This window comes from Fusarium phalaenopsidis (assembly GCF_050370095.1).
Source record: "Fusarium phalaenopsidis strain FUZ10S chromosome Unknown contig_32278, whole genome shotgun sequence".
Lineage (NCBI taxonomy): Eukaryota > Fungi > Ascomycota > Sordariomycetes > Hypocreales > Nectriaceae > Fusarium > Fusarium phalaenopsidis.
The window spans coordinates 1,708,232-1,726,376 of NW_028145417.1; the positions used below are offsets into that span (position 1 = coordinate 1,708,232).

The 18,145-nt window shown below is 50.6% G+C and overlaps 8 protein-coding genes across 8 annotated transcripts; 3 read left to right on the plus strand and 5 right to left on the minus strand.

Annotated features, from left to right (window-relative positions):
- Positions 1–1,455: 1,455 nt before the first annotated feature.
- Positions 1,456–4,094, plus strand: LRP88_01150 (HET domain-containing protein; the record flags this gene model as incomplete). The annotated part of the gene is made up of 2 exons (XM_083237845.1): positions 1,456–1,922; positions 1,976–4,094. 2 exons carry the CDS (start codon positions 1,456–1,458, stop codon positions 4,092–4,094), a joined length of 2,586 nt encoding a protein of 861 aa, XP_083106350.1.
- An 89-nt stretch (positions 4,095–4,183) lies between these two features.
- LRP88_01151 (uncharacterized protein) lies at positions 4,184–5,287 on the minus strand (the record flags this gene model as incomplete). Its single annotated transcript, XM_083237846.1, has 1 exon — positions 4,184–5,287. One exon carries the CDS (start codon positions 5,285–5,287, stop codon positions 4,184–4,186), a length of 1,104 nt encoding a protein of 367 aa, XP_083106351.1.
- An 852-nt stretch (positions 5,288–6,139) lies between these two features.
- LRP88_01152 (uncharacterized protein) lies at positions 6,140–7,053 on the minus strand (the record flags this gene model as incomplete). Its single annotated transcript, XM_083237847.1, has 3 exons — positions 6,140–6,412; positions 6,472–6,751; positions 6,803–7,053. The coding sequence occupies 3 exons, from the start codon at positions 7,051–7,053 to the stop codon at positions 6,140–6,142; spliced, it is 804 nt and encodes a 267-aa protein (XP_083106352.1).
- A 357-nt stretch (positions 7,054–7,410) lies between these two features.
- LRP88_01153 (uncharacterized protein) lies at positions 7,411–8,301 on the minus strand (the record flags this gene model as incomplete). Its single annotated transcript, XM_083237848.1, has 1 exon — positions 7,411–8,301. One exon carries the CDS (start codon positions 8,299–8,301, stop codon positions 7,411–7,413), a length of 891 nt encoding a protein of 296 aa, XP_083106353.1.
- Positions 8,302–9,172: 871 nt separating this feature from the next.
- On the plus strand, positions 9,173–10,798 carry LRP88_01154 (uncharacterized protein; the record flags this gene model as incomplete). Its single annotated transcript, XM_083237849.1, has 2 exons — positions 9,173–10,615; positions 10,667–10,798. 2 exons carry the CDS (start codon positions 9,173–9,175, stop codon positions 10,796–10,798), a joined length of 1,575 nt encoding a protein of 524 aa, XP_083106354.1.
- A 169-nt stretch (positions 10,799–10,967) lies between these two features.
- LRP88_01155 (uncharacterized protein) lies at positions 10,968–12,615 on the minus strand (the record flags this gene model as incomplete). The annotated part of the gene is made up of 5 exons (XM_083237850.1): positions 10,968–11,079; positions 11,129–12,035; positions 12,084–12,117; positions 12,168–12,400; positions 12,465–12,615. The coding sequence occupies 5 exons, from the start codon at positions 12,613–12,615 to the stop codon at positions 10,968–10,970; spliced, it is 1,437 nt and encodes a 478-aa protein (XP_083106355.1).
- A 1,030-nt stretch (positions 12,616–13,645) lies between these two features.
- LRP88_01156 (Zn(II)2Cys6 transcription factor domain-containing protein) lies at positions 13,646–14,938 on the minus strand (the record flags this gene model as incomplete). The annotated part of the gene is made up of 3 exons (XM_083237851.1): positions 13,646–13,962; positions 14,013–14,511; positions 14,564–14,938. 3 exons carry the CDS (start codon positions 14,936–14,938, stop codon positions 13,646–13,648), a joined length of 1,191 nt encoding a protein of 396 aa, XP_083106356.1.
- A 964-nt stretch (positions 14,939–15,902) lies between these two features.
- On the plus strand, positions 15,903–16,669 carry LRP88_01157 (acyl-CoA N-acyltransferase; the record flags this gene model as incomplete). The annotated part of the gene is made up of 2 exons (XM_083237852.1): positions 15,903–16,435; positions 16,486–16,669. The coding sequence occupies 2 exons, from the start codon at positions 15,903–15,905 to the stop codon at positions 16,667–16,669; spliced, it is 717 nt and encodes a 238-aa protein (XP_083106357.1).
- Between the last annotated feature and the right edge of the window lie 1,476 nt (positions 16,670–18,145).

Below are 18,145 nucleotides of genomic sequence, written 5' to 3' on the forward strand. Positions count from 1 at the left end.
GATTGCTTTCTGGCCGGTACGCGCGCGTATTCATGAATGAATTTAGGTATAAACTAAAATCATGAGATTGAATGTCGTGCAAGTAAGCTCAAGACGACGTTTTACGGGACAGCGATGACGTATATATACCCTGGCGCTGGAAATACAGCCTGAAATCCATATGGGCCTGAATCAGCCCAAGGTCATGAGATTTTCCGAGTTTGGTAAATCCGAGCGCTCTGTGGTCGCATTTAAAGGAACTTCCAGTCATGGCGTCTTGGCAGGCATGTAAAAGCCTCAAGCTGTTTGTGCTGCGGACCAATTTAGTTGACGCCCGGGTAAGCTGCATGGCTCTGCGCAAGCGAGCTCGAAATCCATGTCTTGGCATCCTGCCTTTTGACATATCACCTTGTTTGGTAATGTCTAACCGATTCAGTTGACCGCGAGTGACCCAGGTTTTGTGTCTAATGTTATCGAATGAGATCAAATACAACATATCTATATGTTTTCGAGAATATCAAGATGCTTGTGCAGGGGGAATTGTTTAGAAATATTGACATCTCTTCTCAATAATCCTTGGCATGGTAAGCGTACAGCCAGCCTGGTTTGAACGGCTCATTTTTGGGGTATAACCACTGTGTGTTATTCCATTCTGCAGTCCTATCGATCAACCTAGCATGAGATGTTCTTAGCCTGTTGCTTTTCATTGTTGATCGGTCATTGGGGACAAGCAACATATGACTTCCTATCTATATCAAGATCCGAGATGACTTTGACATCTATCATAAGATCCATTTCCTCTAGACTAGGCCAAAAGTCATACTTGAAGGGTTGACTGGAGGGCTTACGCCCCGTCGTTCTATAGCCATTGATTGGCTGGACTGCTTTCTGGGAAACGGCTCGCTTGGAGATAGGCCTCAAGTGGTAAAGTAATATATCTTCTCCCTATGCTTGTGGTAAGCAAACATCGTGCTCAAGTCCTTTTCTGAAGGTTTCTAATCTTTTTAACTCTCCAAGACTCCTTTGGCCACCGATGCCCCCGATGCCGGCCCGACTAATGTAACGCTGGCCCGATGGATTACTAGAAACACCACTTAATTTGCAGACGAAGCTCAAGCTCACTAGAGCTCACTTCTATTTAATGAGTTGAGCTCTTGCCGCTATAAGCTGAGTTGACGCTGAGCTCGGGCCAGAGATGCCTAAGTTGAGCTTGGAGTAGGTGTAAATGTGAGGTATACGAGAGACTGCGAAGGCGGGGCGTCAGTTAGATTCATCTCCTGGCAGCCCTTTTTTTTCTTTTTTCCGTCTGCGGATAGTCCTAATTTCAGATCAGGCAGAAACAAGGCTTATTTCTCTCTTTGGTCTTGAATAGTATGGAATAATGCAATCAAATTCAACTACCCGAGCAACCTGCCTCAGCCGCACATCTTGCGGGGTCATGATCACATCAGCAAATCCTCCCGATACAACTTCACCATGACCCGATGGCACTCCCAATCTTGCCAATCCCCCATCGTCTGGGTCGGTGAGGACTCCGTCCCCAGATGCAAAGCCTGCGGTGCTTCCGCTCATGAGCAGCTCCAGCAGCTGAGGGAGCATCCTTCCAACCCGGTTTCTCCGTTGCCGCCCGACGAAAAGGCAGGGCAGCTAAATCTCCACTGGCCATCGAGCGTATCATATACACGAGAGAAGACTGCCGCATTGACAGAAGAAATTCACGACTGTCTTCAAATCTCCGGCCTGCCTTCGAGGACGCAGAAGTCTCTCATCCATGGGCGCACTCTGGAAAGAAACGAGTTTCGGCTTATATGCCTCACAGCCGAAGAGAAGGATTTGCCAGCAGACGTGGTTCACTTGTCGTTGGAGACGTACAACGATGGCAATTTCCCCGACTATGAGGCTGTCTCTTATACCTGGGGAGGTGAAGGTGGAGACGACACCTTGTGAGTGTGAAACCAAACCATTTTATAGCTTGTGTATCTCAGACTTTCTCTAGGCGTCACCCAATCTACATCGGCGAGCACTGGGATGTTCTCCTCCAGACCCGTAACTGCTGCGCAATGCTCCGCTACCTCCGTCCTTCGAGGGGGATACAGATGGTCTGGGTCGACGCCATATGCATCAACCAAGAAGACATGCAGGAGAGAGGTGACCAGATCGCCAAGATGGGCCAGCTCTTCACGGGATGCTTTCAGGTTTTTCTCTGGCTCGGTGATGACATAGTATTCAAGAAGCCAGGTGTATATCCTCCACGGCTCCCTCTCCATGAGCTCGAAAACCTGGAGGAGCTGCAACTTCCAACCAAGACAGAGCCAGTCAACATCCGAAGCCTTTTCGAGAGACGGTATTTCAGCAGGGTGTGGATCATCCAAGAACTCATCCTCCCGCCACGCATCGCCATGCCCATCGGAGACAAGATCTTCTGGGCTGACCCTTCCACGCCGACGCACTTTGAGCGTCTGTCGGGCCTCGACTGGCAATGGGAGAAGACCAGAGCACCGTGGTTCCAGCATGCAACCCGGGGCTCAGTCATGCAGGAGAATCTCCCCGAGTTCATGGCGCTCACCTGGAAGAGTCAATCATCTGACATCCGGGACAAGGTCTATGGAGTAATGGGCCTATTCTCTATGAAGGAGAGTATCCAGATCCGACCCGACTATGGAATATCTCTCCAGCATCTCCTAATCGGCTTCTTTGCCCACTTTATCATCAGCAGAGGCATACCTGAGTTGCTTTTCAACGCGGCGGGTGCATCAACTGAAGCCGGCATGCCCTCTTGGATGCCCCTCTGGAAAGGAGACGCCTGGGCGCACCTGTTTAGTGGCAAAAGAACAGTGTATCCAAACAGGGAAAGTGTGAGTAGTTTTCTCATCTTTACGAAGGACGATATGCAACAAGAACTGGATCGGCAGTCGAGTGAGAGAAGAGAGAAAGGGCCTTCTAAGCTAGTTTTCGGACCAAGGCCTGGACGATATCTAAGAGGAATAGGGAAAGAATACCGCGTGGTGTCGTTCTTCCCCAAGCCCCTCTCCGAGAAAGAGAGCAAGTTGAGAAAGTCCGTCTTTGACAGGAGGCCTTGGCAGCAGGATGCGACAGTGGATGCCGATACCGGGGCCATGTCTCTCAACCTGACGAGGCTGGTGTCGATCAAGAATCGCCCGGTCAGAGTTTGTGATTTCGGCAGGGAAAGATGGTACAGGATCGGTAACACCACGGAATATCGTTCTGAGGACTACATCTTCGTCATGAGTCGTAGCCACCTGGACGAGGTAGTCAAAGCTGGGGACGACATCTTTCTTCTCGACACCAATGTCAGCGCACCCATCAATCTGATTCTGCGCAAGACGGACAATCCTGGAGAGTTCCGTCTGATAGCCGTATGTCCTGAACTGGGCTTTTTGTTTCTGACAACTTACGCCAAGCCTATACCCAGTTGCAAAGCGCTTCCCCTAGATAACCTTCAAGAGAGCCTGCACGCGGACCTCACGCGCCTGCGCGGATTCTATGACCTCGAAGTATCCGGAGGGGTGCATGATAGATTCCAGAGCATCCGAGAGCGGCTTCTCTTCCCAGGGAGGCGTGGACCCGTCACATTCGAAGAAGTGTTGCCTCTCCTGCTGGGAATTGCAAGAGACGAGCACAAGCAAAAGTTCAAGTCGTGGAGGGGCTTCCAGGAACTCTATCTGGAATCGATCGACCCCAAGTTCCAGCCGCGCGTGTCCAACGGGTTTTGCGAGCTATCCCTCGACGTAGAGGACGAGGAGGAGATTAATAACCTCGTAGACTGCCTCGCGGATGGCGTCATGGAGATGAAAGGCTGGGCTAAGGGGCCAGCCCAGGAGGACGTGGGCAAAGTTGTGATGAAGCGCGACATGGGTGTCATCGGACCGGAGCTAAGGACCATGGTTTCTAACTCGAGAAACTCGAATGATTTGAACCTGGTGGGGCTGTTGGACAGTCTGGTCGACAGACTAGATGATGCGGATGTTGGAGAGCGCATCATGGCCGGGCCGCTTGAGGAGGACCACTTCCGAGGCGGAACGCATTTCGGGCTTGATGAGGTGTTTGAGAGGTTTGGGCTTGATGGGAGTACCTTTAGAGTGTGTATAGTATAAGGTTATTGAGATGGATGTTAGGCCTATCCAATAACCCCTGCCCTCAACGCTGGAATGTATTTTTCTATTTACTTTTGCTGCCGCTTGAACTAAAACTCCTCTGCAGTCAATCCAACATTTCGCTCCTTGGCCAGCCGCAGAAGTTCTTGACCGATGGCCAAATCCATAACACCTGTTCCCACACTCTTATAGATGACGAAGCCAGTCTCTAGCCACTGTGTGAGATCAGCTGGCTTCTCAGTGTTCTTGGTCTGCAGAAGCTGGCCAATCTCGAGCATCTTCTCTGTCGGAATCTCAGCCTTGACCAGCTCGCCAGCCTCCTGCAAGCATCCGTCACGGCTGTCGACAGCAACAGAGCCTCCTTGGTATCCGGAAGAGGCGAAAACGCCAGAGGGATCCACCACTTGCTTCAAGAGCTCTGGGTCGATTTCCTGCATGTCCAGTCGGTAAGAGCCGATGGCCGCAAAGAATCGTGTCTTGCTCAGGGCCTTCTCAGAAGTGAGGTACTTGGCGGGGAACAAGGGCTGCGTGCTGGGAGTTGTGAAGAAGAGCACATCAGCACCGACTACCAATGACTCCAGAGCTGCGTCGCGGTCTTCCTGGGGATCAAAGGCCTTGAGATCGATGTGAGAGGGCCATGGCGAGTTTTGGTTAGACTTGAGCGACTCAATCAGCTCCTGTGTTCGTTGGGCCGATCGGTTGACGATGGTGACACTCTTGATGTCCTTTTCCTTGAGAAGGAGGGCCAATCGGATGTGCCAGAGAGCCTGCTTTCCTGCACCAAAAACCACAATGTCCTCGGTATTTTTGCGGAATCGATAGGGCAGCATGGAGCCCAGAGCCGTGCGGAAAGCTGTGAGAGCGGCGGCGTTCAAGGTGCCGATAGCCTGACCCCTAGCGTCGCACAGCGTGAGAACACTCTTCAGGCCGGGCTCTGACGGCCTGAGCTTCTCGGCCGGGGTGATGCCGACAATCTTGACACCCAGAAGCTGGTCGGTGGTTCCGGGCATGAACAAGCTGACCTGATCATCTCGGCTGACGACGGCGCGATGCGGCTGATACTGCTGCTCATTGTTGCACGAGTACTGAATGAGGGCCCGTTCAAGTGCATTGGCAAGTTCAACGACATCCGAAGACGACAAGTTGTCGAGGATGTGGTTGACGTTGTTGTCTGAGAGAACAGTAAAAGCCATGATGTCTTGCTGTGTTGTTGCTGAGATGGATGGTTAGAAAGTTGGCCCAGCACCAGAACTATATGGACCGAAAGACGTCCAATGAAACCGAGGCCTTTATCGATGAGGAAAGACATTCCGGCATCGGACTCGGGCTGCGTCGGCTTTGCCGATAAGCGTCATGTCAGAATCCATGTTTGGGCGGGGAAATGCCATGGAATGTCGGGACATGGGGCCGACCTTTTGAATCTGCTGAGATTGGAGAGAGGCTTCCATTAACACTGCCAAATATCATGTCAGTTGAATAACGATCGGTTGAATATATAGATTTATATAGAAACGTTGCCATGGCCGTGGAAATGAGCTCTCTGCACCTCGCGCGGAGACATGCCTGGACTGCCATGCTGACTATCACGTCCCATTCTCGGAATTGATTACCTGTTTCATAAACTCCAAGATAACCACCTGTTTCTCTACATTTGTAAGCTATTGCTACATGTTCTATATTTTCGGATGCTCCCTCCGCGATTGCTTACAGGTCCCGAATGAAAGGTCTTTGAGTCGGTCCGGGCAAGTATATTCGATCGTTTTATTTGCCTATTAGACCATGATTCGGCTATATGATGCAGTCTGTACCTTTCATTTGCGATAGGACCAATATGTTGTTCGAGAGTAATTAATTTAGAGGGGTACTCATGAGTATGCATCACCTATCTTAACTTCCAACATGTTACAAAGTATAAACTAAAACCAATTGCTTTGCGCTCGAGACTCCCTGTTCTGAGTACGACACTATCGATAGATATGGAAAGAAGGAAAAAACAAGTTCGACCCTAGTAGATGCTCAATGTTGATAACAATCTTCCTGCCTGTTTACTCTCGCTGACTCGGCATCTCGTAGCCCTGCTCAGTAGGAAAGGTGGTGTCCAGCTTGTGAATCTCCCGCTTCAACGACCTGGTTTTAATACCAACAACAAGAAGGATTAGGATGACCAACATCTCGGGCACAACGTTGAGGCACACTTCGACCGCCTTGGAGGTCAGGAAGCCCGAAGTTGGATCTGAGATCTTGAGCTGGAGAAACGCAATGGCATAGGCAAGTCGAAGGCCAGTGAGCGGCATTGTCAACAAGGTACCGTTCAGGAGCTAAATGTGGCGATCAGTTAGTGTTTGTGCATCCAAAACATGCGATAAGATGGGCTTACCAGTCTGCCGCCCGACATGGAAGGCATAGGTCCAGCCATCGACGTGGATCGAGACTTTCCAAGAGACCACAAAGCCCAAAGCACCAGCAGTACCCAAGACAACGCGACCACAGCAGATGCGACCTTGAGAAGTATCTTCATTGTAGACACAGACTCCCCTTTCTGCAAGTTGATGACTGAAACAATGATCAAGGCCATCGCAATTCCAACAAGGGTATGGTATTGGATCTCGAGTAGCACGTCTAGCTTTCTGTTGAGTCGAGGGTTTGTCGCTCGTCGTCTGGCGTGGAAGCTTAGTCAAGAGTTCTTGGTTCGGAATAGAAATACTTACGCCTCATGCAAGACGCCTGATGCTGCAAGAAGCAAGGGAGACAGGCCAATGCTGCTGAGAATAATCGATCCAGTTGAGGTGTTGGAGCCATGAAGGCCGATGCCTCCAGTGACGATTCTGAGCACGCAGAAAGTCTGGACGTAGAACCAGCCCAAGAAGCCAACTTTGCCATGTTTGAACAAGCAATACAAGGCAGGCTGGGCAAAAACGATGTAAATAGCGAGCTTGGCCGCTGAGATGGAGTCTGCCATGTTGTAGATGTGGTGTAGGATTATTGACTGCGTAAATTGATGATGAGATGGAGTTCGAGATAGAGAATGTCTTGGAGGATATTTTCGATAAACCTCCCACATGCACAGCGCTCATATATAGTTAATCTCTTGGCTCCCTCTTCCTTGCATTCTCACTCATTCCTGTCGCTAACTTGGGTGTGTCTCTGGTGATCTGCAGGCGTAGGGCTGCGCCACGCAACCGATGCACACCCAAACAGTTAAACGATAGCGAGAATGGCAGGGCCCTTAGCGTGGTGGGCGGTTCATTTAATCCAGACCTCTTAGACGAGAGAATCGGTAGGGCTGTTTCATGTGCTGCGTAATCTCGTCGTTTATTCAGTCGTCATCAGTGAATACTACTTGCTCTTCCAACACTTGTTTCGGCCAACGGAGTAATCCTTGCCATTCCTCCGGCACCACCTCGATGATTGCCTGCAGCTCACGGGGCCCAGAATCCCCAATCCACCAGAAGCTGCGCAGCATAGCCATCAGAGCAAAGTAGTTGGCCAGAATAACAAGTGCCCGGGGACGTTGCTCTTCGACCAGGTCTACAAAGCGCTTATGGATCATCATGGGGAAAACGACAACCCTTCTTCCCACGGTCGCTGCGGGCTCGCGCTGGTTCATGGATTTCCAGATGCCCCCGATGAAACTGACTGCCCCCCCATACGCTGATTCTATCTCAGGGTCCCAAATCTCCTCCAGCTCGTGCGGCTCCTCGCGGCGCATCAGGTGCTTCAAGTCTCGCCGTAGTTCCTCATTCTTGTCATCGTCAAGATAATCAGACACGGCATCAATCATCTTGAAGGCGACAGAATCGGGCTTGTTTTTGATGAGATCCCAGGCTTTCCGAAACACAGCCGTGCTACTCCCGCTAATGCGCAGCCAGTTGATAGGCGGGACGTACGGATCCAGAACCCGTTGCTGAATTTTGACGAAGCCGTACAGACGCAGCATACTTGATACCAAGCAGATAGAATCCACATTTTCCAAACTCATGTTCTCAATGTCTTTGTGGTGTTCACGAAGAGCCATGTTGAGATATGTGCGACAAGTCTCGGCGGCTTCCTCGTCGGTGTATTTGCTGCGATGTTCGTTGTGAAGACAAACCACCATGAACATGGCATAGAGAATGGAATCCGATGTTAATGCCCTCTTGCAGAGACTGGTTACCCAAAACTCGTAGGCGATGTCGTCCATGGAAGTGGACGGGCCGGTGTCAGTCATGTATTGGTAGAACAGCCGATGTTCGAGCTTTCTCCGCGCCTCAGACTCGGGAGGATCTACGATCCTCTCATCTGCAAGAAATGGTCGCGTAGATCCACCAGACGCTTGGGAGCTGGGGGACTTGGCACGGTCGTAGACGCAATCCAGCTCTAGTCGAGTGCAATTCGAACATATTGGCTTGGCCTCATCGCACTCGTAATTGTTAGCGACATGAGCTTCAGCCACTGTAATTCAGTGCACTTGCCTTCACGCGGCGGGCCCTACACCGCTGACAACCTGTCCGGGACTTTTTATGAAACAGCTTCGCAGGGCGTTTTTTCATCGGTGGCTTCGACTGCCGAATGCTGAGATTGGCCGAACCGCTTGGATCCATAGTGACAGACGCATGTAATTCCAATGGTGGTCACGCAAGCAATCCAAACTGAGGATAGAAAGAATGGGAGTTTAAACGATAACGATCGTTCAAGAGGCATCCAGAAAAGTTAAACGAGAACGAGTGATCGTCGTCAGCAACGTGCCGATTTCCGAGCGGGAATAGTGCTGACTGAGATTCGTTTCTGTAATCTGATTCGCTGATGGGACCATGAACGGCTTCACGGCAATTAGTGTCCTCGCTTGGTTGTCGGTGACGAGGGTGCTTGTTTCGCTCGTTATCGTTCATGCAAGGATTGGGTGGCTATGTTGCAACATTCAACGGAAACCTCCTTTGTTTGGATATATACGAAGAGAATGAGTATATAGCTGGCAGTTTCAACATGTTCAACTCACCCAATCCAGAATCATTCTACTCATTCCTATTTAATCTCCTAATCCTTCTATACTACCTATTCCATACCAACACTTCCTCGCGTTATTCTCGCCGCAAAACATCATGTCAGGTGAAGGTCTCGATCCTCTCAAGCGATACATTGTCAAGGGCATAGCCAGCGGCATTGGCTTGGCATCTGAGGGCATAACCTCTTACAAAGAACGTCGCAAGGCCTCATCATCACCACCAAGCTCTGAAAATGATGCAGCGTCAACTCGATCCTTTCCAACCTCAACAGACGCCACAGCTACTGGCGTCCATGAACTCTCTGGTGATACCAAGGCCCGGCCAGAAGAGGATGCTCAGTGGGAACTTGACGAGGCACAGGATGAACTGCTGCCACAATACGAGCCCCCCCAAGAGACGAGCACTACCCCCGATCTCGGCCAAGATCTCTTCAGCAGATATCCTGCTCCTCCATATACGGAAACCATGAGCAAATTGTCCCAGCCAGTCATCCTTCCCCAGCGCAGACCAAAGACACGCAGACGAGGCTTCATCAGAGCATATGCCCCAGCCTTGAACGACACTGGTATAACCCAAGACATGTTCCTCGACTTTCTCGAGACGTTCCACAAATCCACACAAGCATCACCATGGATCGATGCTATCAACCTTGCCGCCATGCCTCTTTCACTCATCCCTCATTTCCCAATGGTTGTCGGACTGGCTATCCAGGCCACGCTCATGGTAGCAAAGGACATCCAAAACAGGACGAGGACGAATGCATTCTTGGACAAGGCAAACAAAGAATTCTTTGGACCTCGTGGGCTGTACTGTCTCATCATGACTTATAGCCCTGAGACAGACAAGCCTCATGAAGCTGCCGACGTCTCTTCTACGATTGCTACCTCCCAGAACCCCTCAACAAGTCAGAAGATGTTTGGAAAGCTCAAGGAGTCGAAGGGCAAGACGTACGGGGAAGTCGAGTTGCCGGAAGCGGCACCCCTAGTGTTCCCAGTTCTGGAAGACCCTGCCGCAGAAAGCAATGCAAAAAAGTCGACCAAGGAGAAGTTGGAAGGCACTCAAAACTACGTGAGAGAATACTTTGACAAGAGGGCACAAGCAAAGTTCGCTGCCAAGAACGACGGAAGCTCTCTGGTTCAGGGTCCAGCCCCCAAGTTCACCTCTCGATATGCCGATCCCACCCATCCCGCAAGCAGCGGTTCTTTCCGATCACTTATCACGGGAGGTCATATCAACCCTCCCCCAATGACTCGACAAGAGCGTATGGCGGGCGCGATGGGTAACTGGTGCTCGAGTTATGATGCTAGACAGCCAGGTGCCAACTACACTCTGAAGGATCATGTTTTGCGAACAAGAGGCATGATGTCACTGGGGTCACCCAGAGCTGAGCATGCTCCCTATGGTGGACAGCCAGCTGAGCCAGCCACAAGTATGAGGCCAGGTCTTGGATCCCGCATGAGTGGAGACCGAGACAAGATGCAAGTTGGGCCGCTTTCAGTTCCATCGCCAAGAGGGATGATCAAGAAGGTGGTGAAGAAGGTTAGTCAAATCTCTTGATGTCAGCAGCGTAATAAGCTAATACGGAATTAGAACATCCTCTACTTGATGGTGGTAAACTTGCCAACGGACGAGGAGCTGGCTCAAGCTACGGAAGAACTCGAGAGAAGGAGGAAGGAGGGCGCCAAGATGTCTAACATTATCAAGAGGTTCGCGGATTATTAATTCTCTGTATTTTGTATATAGAAATGGTCAGATAGGAGTTGGTTAGAGGTAAATGTGTGTTATTGAACACCCCTAAGAGACTTGTTTTTAGAACACGCTTCAACATTAGAAGTGAATGTCATACGCAGTGACGGCTATCTATCACATGACAGCACGTGTTCCATCCATCTCATGAGCTGAGACCATCTCTCTCGGTCTCCTTAGCACTCGCGCTCTTGAGATTGGGACTAACAGCCGCCTCTTCGATAGCAATCTGAGCGGCCGGATCCACGGTTTGAGGACTGGATGAAGTTAGCATATGTGTGCTGTAAGATGATTCTCATGACTTACTCTCGTCGCTTGAGATACTGGTTTAGCAGATGCGTCGCAATGACCAGGGCAACAGAGCATCCAAGTGAGAAGGAAAAGCCCTTGACGAAATGAGGAGCCTCGACCGTCTTGTAGACCAGCAAGGGCGTCCATGCTGTAGATGACTGGGCGATGGCGGTAATAAGAACAAGAGCAAAGGATCTTTCTGCAGGGGATGTTCTCAGCTGCGTGTTGACCCAGCCGTGAAGTGCAGGTGCCATGGCGTTGGCAGAGTAAATGGTTGAGAATGCAAACCACTTGGCGGCTTCAGGGACGTTCCAGACGATGAGAATAATAAGGCCAATGATGTTCCAGGTATACGCAGCCGTGATAGCCCAGGCAGGTCCAAGGTATAAATCAGAGGCAAAAGACACGAGCAGGACGTAGAAGATACCCAGCGCCGGGGCAATCGTGCCGAGTTCGTTTATGCGAGCCTTGGTATAGCGCTCGAGAGACTTGATCCAGAGCAGAAAACTTCCAGAGCTGGTGTGCAGCTGAGAGTTCCAAAAAAGGATGTCGAGAAGGATGATGGTCCAGAACTGCGGCTTCATGGCGATCCGCTTGAGGGTGTCCAAGCCAAGCTTTCCATGGGACTGATGGCCAGCACGAGACAGTCGCTCAGTGCTCAGGTCGATGTCTTCCTGGGACAGGCACACTCGATTAGGCTGCTCGGGGGTACCTGGGATGACAAAATATCCAAGAATGCCGATCGGGATGGTGATGATGGTGCAGATGATATACATCCAGCGCCAGCCAGCGAGGCCGTGGACACCGTCCAACTGGGTTGAGGTTCCAGCCTGGATGAGACCGGCAGTGAGGGTTCCTAGGTATAGGCCGATGTAAAAGATACCTCCACGTCTGGCCAGTTCGTCACCTCGGTACCAAGCTCCTATATGACGTGAGTATGAGGAACTGAGTAGTCTTGCTGGGAACGTACCAAGAAGATAATTCACGGCGGGAAAGAAGGCAGCCTACTGTAGCGTTAAAATCATGCCCCTCGTGAAAGGGGGCTGAGACGGACCTCGAACCATCCAACAAGGAATCGATAGGCAGCGAGCTCAGCAAATCCGGTGACTCGATATTGCAGAAGCGTAAAGACGCCCCAAAGAATGTCGAGAGCAGGGATCAGCCAATGCATGGGGATATAAGTGAGCAAGAACATCAAAGGAATCTGTCCAGTGACGGCACCGACGACGTAGAACGTCTGCAGCTTGACCAGCTCATTGCCCTCAAACTTGAGGTCCTCTTTCATCCCTGAGACGTAGGCATTGTCTATCCAGAGTGAGTCAAGTCCAAGAAGGTGGTGATGATTACTTACTGAGGTTAGACTGATCCATGTACTTGACCCAGTAAGCGAGAACCGCATACGGCACAATGAGGAGATCGAGCTTGGTGATCAGCTTCAGCTCCCGCAGGCTATCGCCATCAGCGAACCATTTGAACCAGCTGCCTCGAGATTTGTTGGCCATGTTGAAGAGCAATCAGTAGGGATGAACACGAAAACTAGACTGAATACTGCAGGTTTAAACTCAGGATCGAAGCATTTAAGTATCTTCTGCCAGATTTTGCTTGACCTTCAATCGACTCCCATACCCATGGCCCTGGGACAGTTCTTCACGTTCTATATCGGACCAGAAGCATGCTATAGACTATCCAGACATTCGATCTATCCTAATCTTGCCAAAGATCGATTGCATCATCGCAAGGTTATCTGATGCAAGTTAATCTAAAGAGCCTATATCGACCACGCTTCTTGTCACACGCACGGAGAATACCCAAAGGCAACCTATGACTGACCAGAATTGTGAGTACGCGCGCCGTAGTGGACTGCTCAGCTATCAGTTCCGGATAGGGTGCGGCTCCGCGGCCGCGACAAACTTGTGCGGCTCCGACTTCATCTACCCGTACCCAGTTCACAGTGGGCCCGGTTGAACAAGCTCCATCGGAAAGAGTCCGGCTGCGTTAGTGAGGTCTGGAGAGGGAGATCATGTTCTCTTGAATGGAAAGAATATTGCGTGCTCGTGGCTAGAAGCTGGCTGGAAGGTTGACGGTTGAACTGGGCTGAGAACTAATGAACTACACCACAACTAATGACAACGCCGGTACCAAAAAAAAAAAAAAAAAAAGCTCGTATTTGAATTACTGTCTCAATCAGAAATTGACTGCAGATGGGAGTTGGGACTGGCCCACGTCTTGGACTAGTCGTAGAGCATGTCACTTCTAGACCGGCATCGATCCCGGTCTAACCCTGATGAACCCGTAGGTGGTCAGACATTCATTGACATGGCGTGAAGCCGAGAATAAGCTAATAGAAAAGCTTGAAACTTTATTTTGCCATGAGCAAGGGGCCATGAGCAAGGGGCCATGTCCTCGAGGCCAAGGTCATGGCCACCACAGAGTGGGTATTCAGGGGATCCGCAGACAGACGAGGAGCCAGAATGGTCTCCTATATTACCCAAAAGGAGTAACCCGAGAACTGAAAGGTTTGGCAGTGAGTCATCAAGGGCTCAGTAGATATCGCGCATCCTGCCTGGCAAGAACACGGCAAAACTCTTTCAACCACACCCCGTGCTCTTTGTAATCCTCTGGGAGGCTGTCTACCACGTCCTCGGTCCAGGAGATTACCATGTTTTTGCGGCCTGGACACTTTGGCTCCTCTGAAAGGGCGAGAACAGACCTTCCAATGATGTAGTCCAGCAGAAACGTGTGAATGATGAGAAGCTGGCCAACGTGATTGCTTGGGTCGACAAATGACTGGAAGGTTTCGGTGCTTAAATAGCTGGGTATCATGAAGAGGGTGACGAATTCTTTCCAAGCTGGTATAATTGGTCAGCGGGGATACCGCCAAGGCCATTTCTTTACTCACCCTCGAGCGAGGAGGTTGGAAGCCAGGATATGGCCTTGAGCATGGATTCACAGTATATCTTTTCACACTCTGTCCGACAGCGAGGCTCGAGAGCCAAAGCAGAGGCTTTGAATCCCTCTATAATCTTCATATCCTTGGGTTGATCCGTGATGATATCCCGGATATTGTCGATATGTGCGTCGGGAGTCCAGCTCCGAAACACAGACCGATGATATTCAGGCATCATGGAAGTCGAGACAAGCGTAGCTCCTCTTGACATGACTAGATACTCGGTCATTCCATGCGGCATGAGACAAGATTGTGCAGCGATGCACATAAGGGCCGCAAACAGAGCATCTCTATCGGCAATACTCTTGTGTGAAGTGTCGGCGATCTGCTGATTAATGAGATTGATGGCTGTGACTCTGTGCTGGAGCGCTTGAGCATTGTAGTTGACATTGCCGTTTTGTGAGAGATGAGAAGCGCCCAGACCCAGGGCAGCATGCGCCAAGTAGTTATACTGAAGTCGTGTTAGTTATCTGCACAGTCATATCAATCATTGAAGCTCTCACGCCGTGAGTCATGGCCGCACACTGCGACCAGATATGATCCCCCCTTAGCGGCAAACTTGGATATGCCACAGTCAAGAACTGATAGTGGAATCTCAGATCATCCAGGGCCAAGCTCGTCAGCGGAGCTCTTGGTGTTTCAGGCAGGGCTTGGCATGCTAGCGGTGGATATTGACACCTCAATCCTAGCCGTGCACATCGCGCGCATCCTGGTTGACGTTCGTCGCATTTGACTCTTCTCCGCTTGCAGTTGAAGCATCCGAGTCGGGATTTGGAATGGCCTCTTCGGGATGGTTGTTGTCGTGCGAGGATGACTTGGTTGGGTGTGTCGGAGCTTGATGACACAGAACGCGACTCGACGGGCTCTTTATCATGCATGATGGGGCCTCAAATTAGGACTGCTCTTCTGTGTGATAGCATGCTGTGTTTGATCGAGGGGAAACTGTCGATCGTGTTGGAGATGCTGGTGGAGCACAAGACACGGCACTCGCGTCGCGGGTTGCAGGGGTAACGGCAATTCTGCCTTGGCGTCAAGATGACTTGTTTCACGCCTCGCAGGCTCCATCACGTGCAATGGATGCCTGGCAAGACGCGCTGGCGTTGGTGACATGTCTCTGAGCTCTGAGTGGCACTAGCGCTAACTTAGTGGTCAAAAGCAAAGCGTGCTGGCGAGAGGTCACGGACCGGCCAACCCTAGAGTTGTACAGTTGTCACTTGGCCGCCATACAGCAGCGATGTTCTGAGGGCGTGATATCTCAAGAATCTGTCAATAAAGGCTGCGGCTACCATAAGCTACGTCTCCCTCTTTCTATCATTTTCACTTAGTCTTTCTGCTTGATATAATGCCTTGGTCTTGTGTTAGAACTTTATGTTGCCGAACGTTGGGGTTTTAATAGGGCACTGATTGTGATATTCCAACAACTACAGTAGGTAGGTCTAGACATAGCCGAAGTGAATCCTTCAGTAAGTGCTATTTAAATATTACTACATATAGTCTGCGTATATCTATATATCTGAATGAATGCGCCGCAGAGATCGGCTAACAAAGTATCCATGGAATAGCTGTGTCCCATAACCGCAGTAGCTGTTCCGAAATCACCTTGAAAGCCATAACTCTTCTTGTTTATCACCGTTGCCTATCTTTGGAATTTCTATCACCACAGTCCGACCTTTGGTGAGCCGAGGCCTTGCCGCCTGCTAGACTTGTCGCAAAAGGGCGCAGCTTACTAACGCCGAGCCGATCCGAATAGTGACTCACGTTGGACAAAGTCAACAACCGACAGCTTCTACTTTACAAAGAACTCAGTCATACCTCATCACAATCATCTCAAGCGGCATCATCATGAGCGAACAACCTGTTGGTCCCCTTACTCCGGAGGGCAAGGCATTGCCTCCCTCACGTGTGTCCCTCGACGGGAAGTACACCTCTTTGGTCCCTCTTGATGTGTCCCACGCCGACGCACTTTTCAAACATCTTGGTGGTGAGGAAAATGGCCACCTTTGGACTTACATGTTTGGCGGTCCATACTTCGACCAGGCCGAGTGGAAGGAGACCCAGAAGGTCTGGAGCAAGAGAGAAGACACAATCTTCTTCACCGTCCTCTCTGGTCCCCGAGAAGACCCCGATTCTGAGCCTGTGGGGCAAATGTCCTATCTCAACATTGTGCCAGACCAACGTCGAATCGAAATTGGCAGCGTCATTCTTGGTGGCAAGTTGAAGCAGACTCGGGCGGCAACTGAGGCATTTTACCTCCTCATCAAGCTTGCCTTCGAAGAGCTCGGATATCTAAGAGTCGAGTGGAAGGCCAACCACCTCAACAAGCCCAGCTTGTCAGCTGCGGAGCGGCTTGGCTTTGTCTACGAAGGAATCTTCAGGTAATTCGCCACTATGCAGCCCCTCTTGTGCAGATGCTGACAGCTATTAGGAAGCACATGATTCTCAAGGGTAGACGTCGAGATACAGCTTGGTTTAGCATTACAGATGACGAGTGGCCTCTAGTCAAGAAGGCTTTTGAGACTTGGTTGAGTGAAGATAACTTTGATGAGAATGGCAAGCAAATTAAGGCACTCAAGAGCATCAGACGAGCTCTGCAGGAAGAACAGAACTGATAGACGGGAAACATACACCATCTTGATAGAAGTTAGGGATCGATAGAAAAGGAGCCGCTAAGGAACGTTCAATACCCTGGCGCTCTTCAACTGGTAATTGCGTTTGTGTTGAACGCCCAGACCCAACTTGTGTGCCATGAGAATCACTACGGACCTGCCGGGTGTTATTTTGTATTTGAACCAGGCTTTCGATGATATAAAACCAGGCCAGTGAATGTAGCCCCCAGCTATTTATGTTCCCATCCTCAAAACCAATCCTGCCCTCATCGGCCTTGTAGCAGAGCAATCAGCCCCTGTCTTGCGGGTTTCATCGTAAAAGGCACTAGCGCAATGTTTTCTTGATTATAATTTTTTTCGAGATAAATTAAATAAATCATTGTCTTAGTTCGCTATAGCAAGCTCTTCACTGTCTCTCTTTTTAGACTTTGTCCCCTGATTCACCAGGAATCTACGTTGTGCTAACGACAGTCTAGAACACAACGGAGATGACAAAAAAGAAGGCCCCATTTTTCCGGTTGAAGAGTGAGGACCCCAACTCACAGGACCTCCCGGCTCTGGGTTCATTCACGGAGAGCCGCCGGCTCGGTAGCTTGAAAACTCCCTCGTTCAGAGGCCCAAAAGCAATGCGGACGAACTCGGAGAAATAGCCCTATATAGTAACATCCAGCAGTTGAAAACCCGGCTCATGAGCCTTGTTCATCTCCAGTGCTTCTGTACCCGTCCTGATAAGCACCATCGGAGTCAGCATTCCTCAGTTCATCCTGCGTGCTGACGAAGGCGCAGCTAGGAAAGTCCCAGCCGCGGTAACCACGGCATGTCCGAGACAATCGTCTCTGCCGGGCGATAGTAGTGACGCCACAGGCTTGGGACGAGTCATGGGGCTAACTGTTTAAGACAAATACGGACCAAAGGCTCACTGAGGCGTCAACCATGGCGTCCTCCTCGAGACGATCAACGATCTCCCCAGGCCAAGCTAAGCAATAATGATTTCTAATCCAAAGAAAAGGGGGACCACCCTAAAATCGTTCACGTCCCGGCGGCTAAAAGCTTGACTACGGCTGGCCCCGGATTTCCCATGTCGAGGTTAGGCTACGCCACTGAGACAGAAGCTTATCAAGTGATGCAGGGAGGAGGTGAAGATCGGCAAAGCGGCTGGCTGGCTGAAAAGAAGTATCCACATCCCAATGGGATCTAGGACGTAATTAGAATGGCTGCCGCAGAGACATTTGCCCAAAGACCATCGACGGGTAGATCTGATCGTTAGAACGGTGCCATAGGCCATGGGACGAGCAGTTTTGGAATGTATGTTAGAGAGAGCAAGAATGGGCAGACATGTGAACCTCCAAGATCACCAGCCCGAGGATATCCTCCCTACACTGTCTCAGAATACCGTCAGCCATATCTCTTCTCTCACACATGAAGAGGGGTTGGCATCCCGTGGCGTTGACATCCCGTGGCGTTGACATCCCGTGGCGT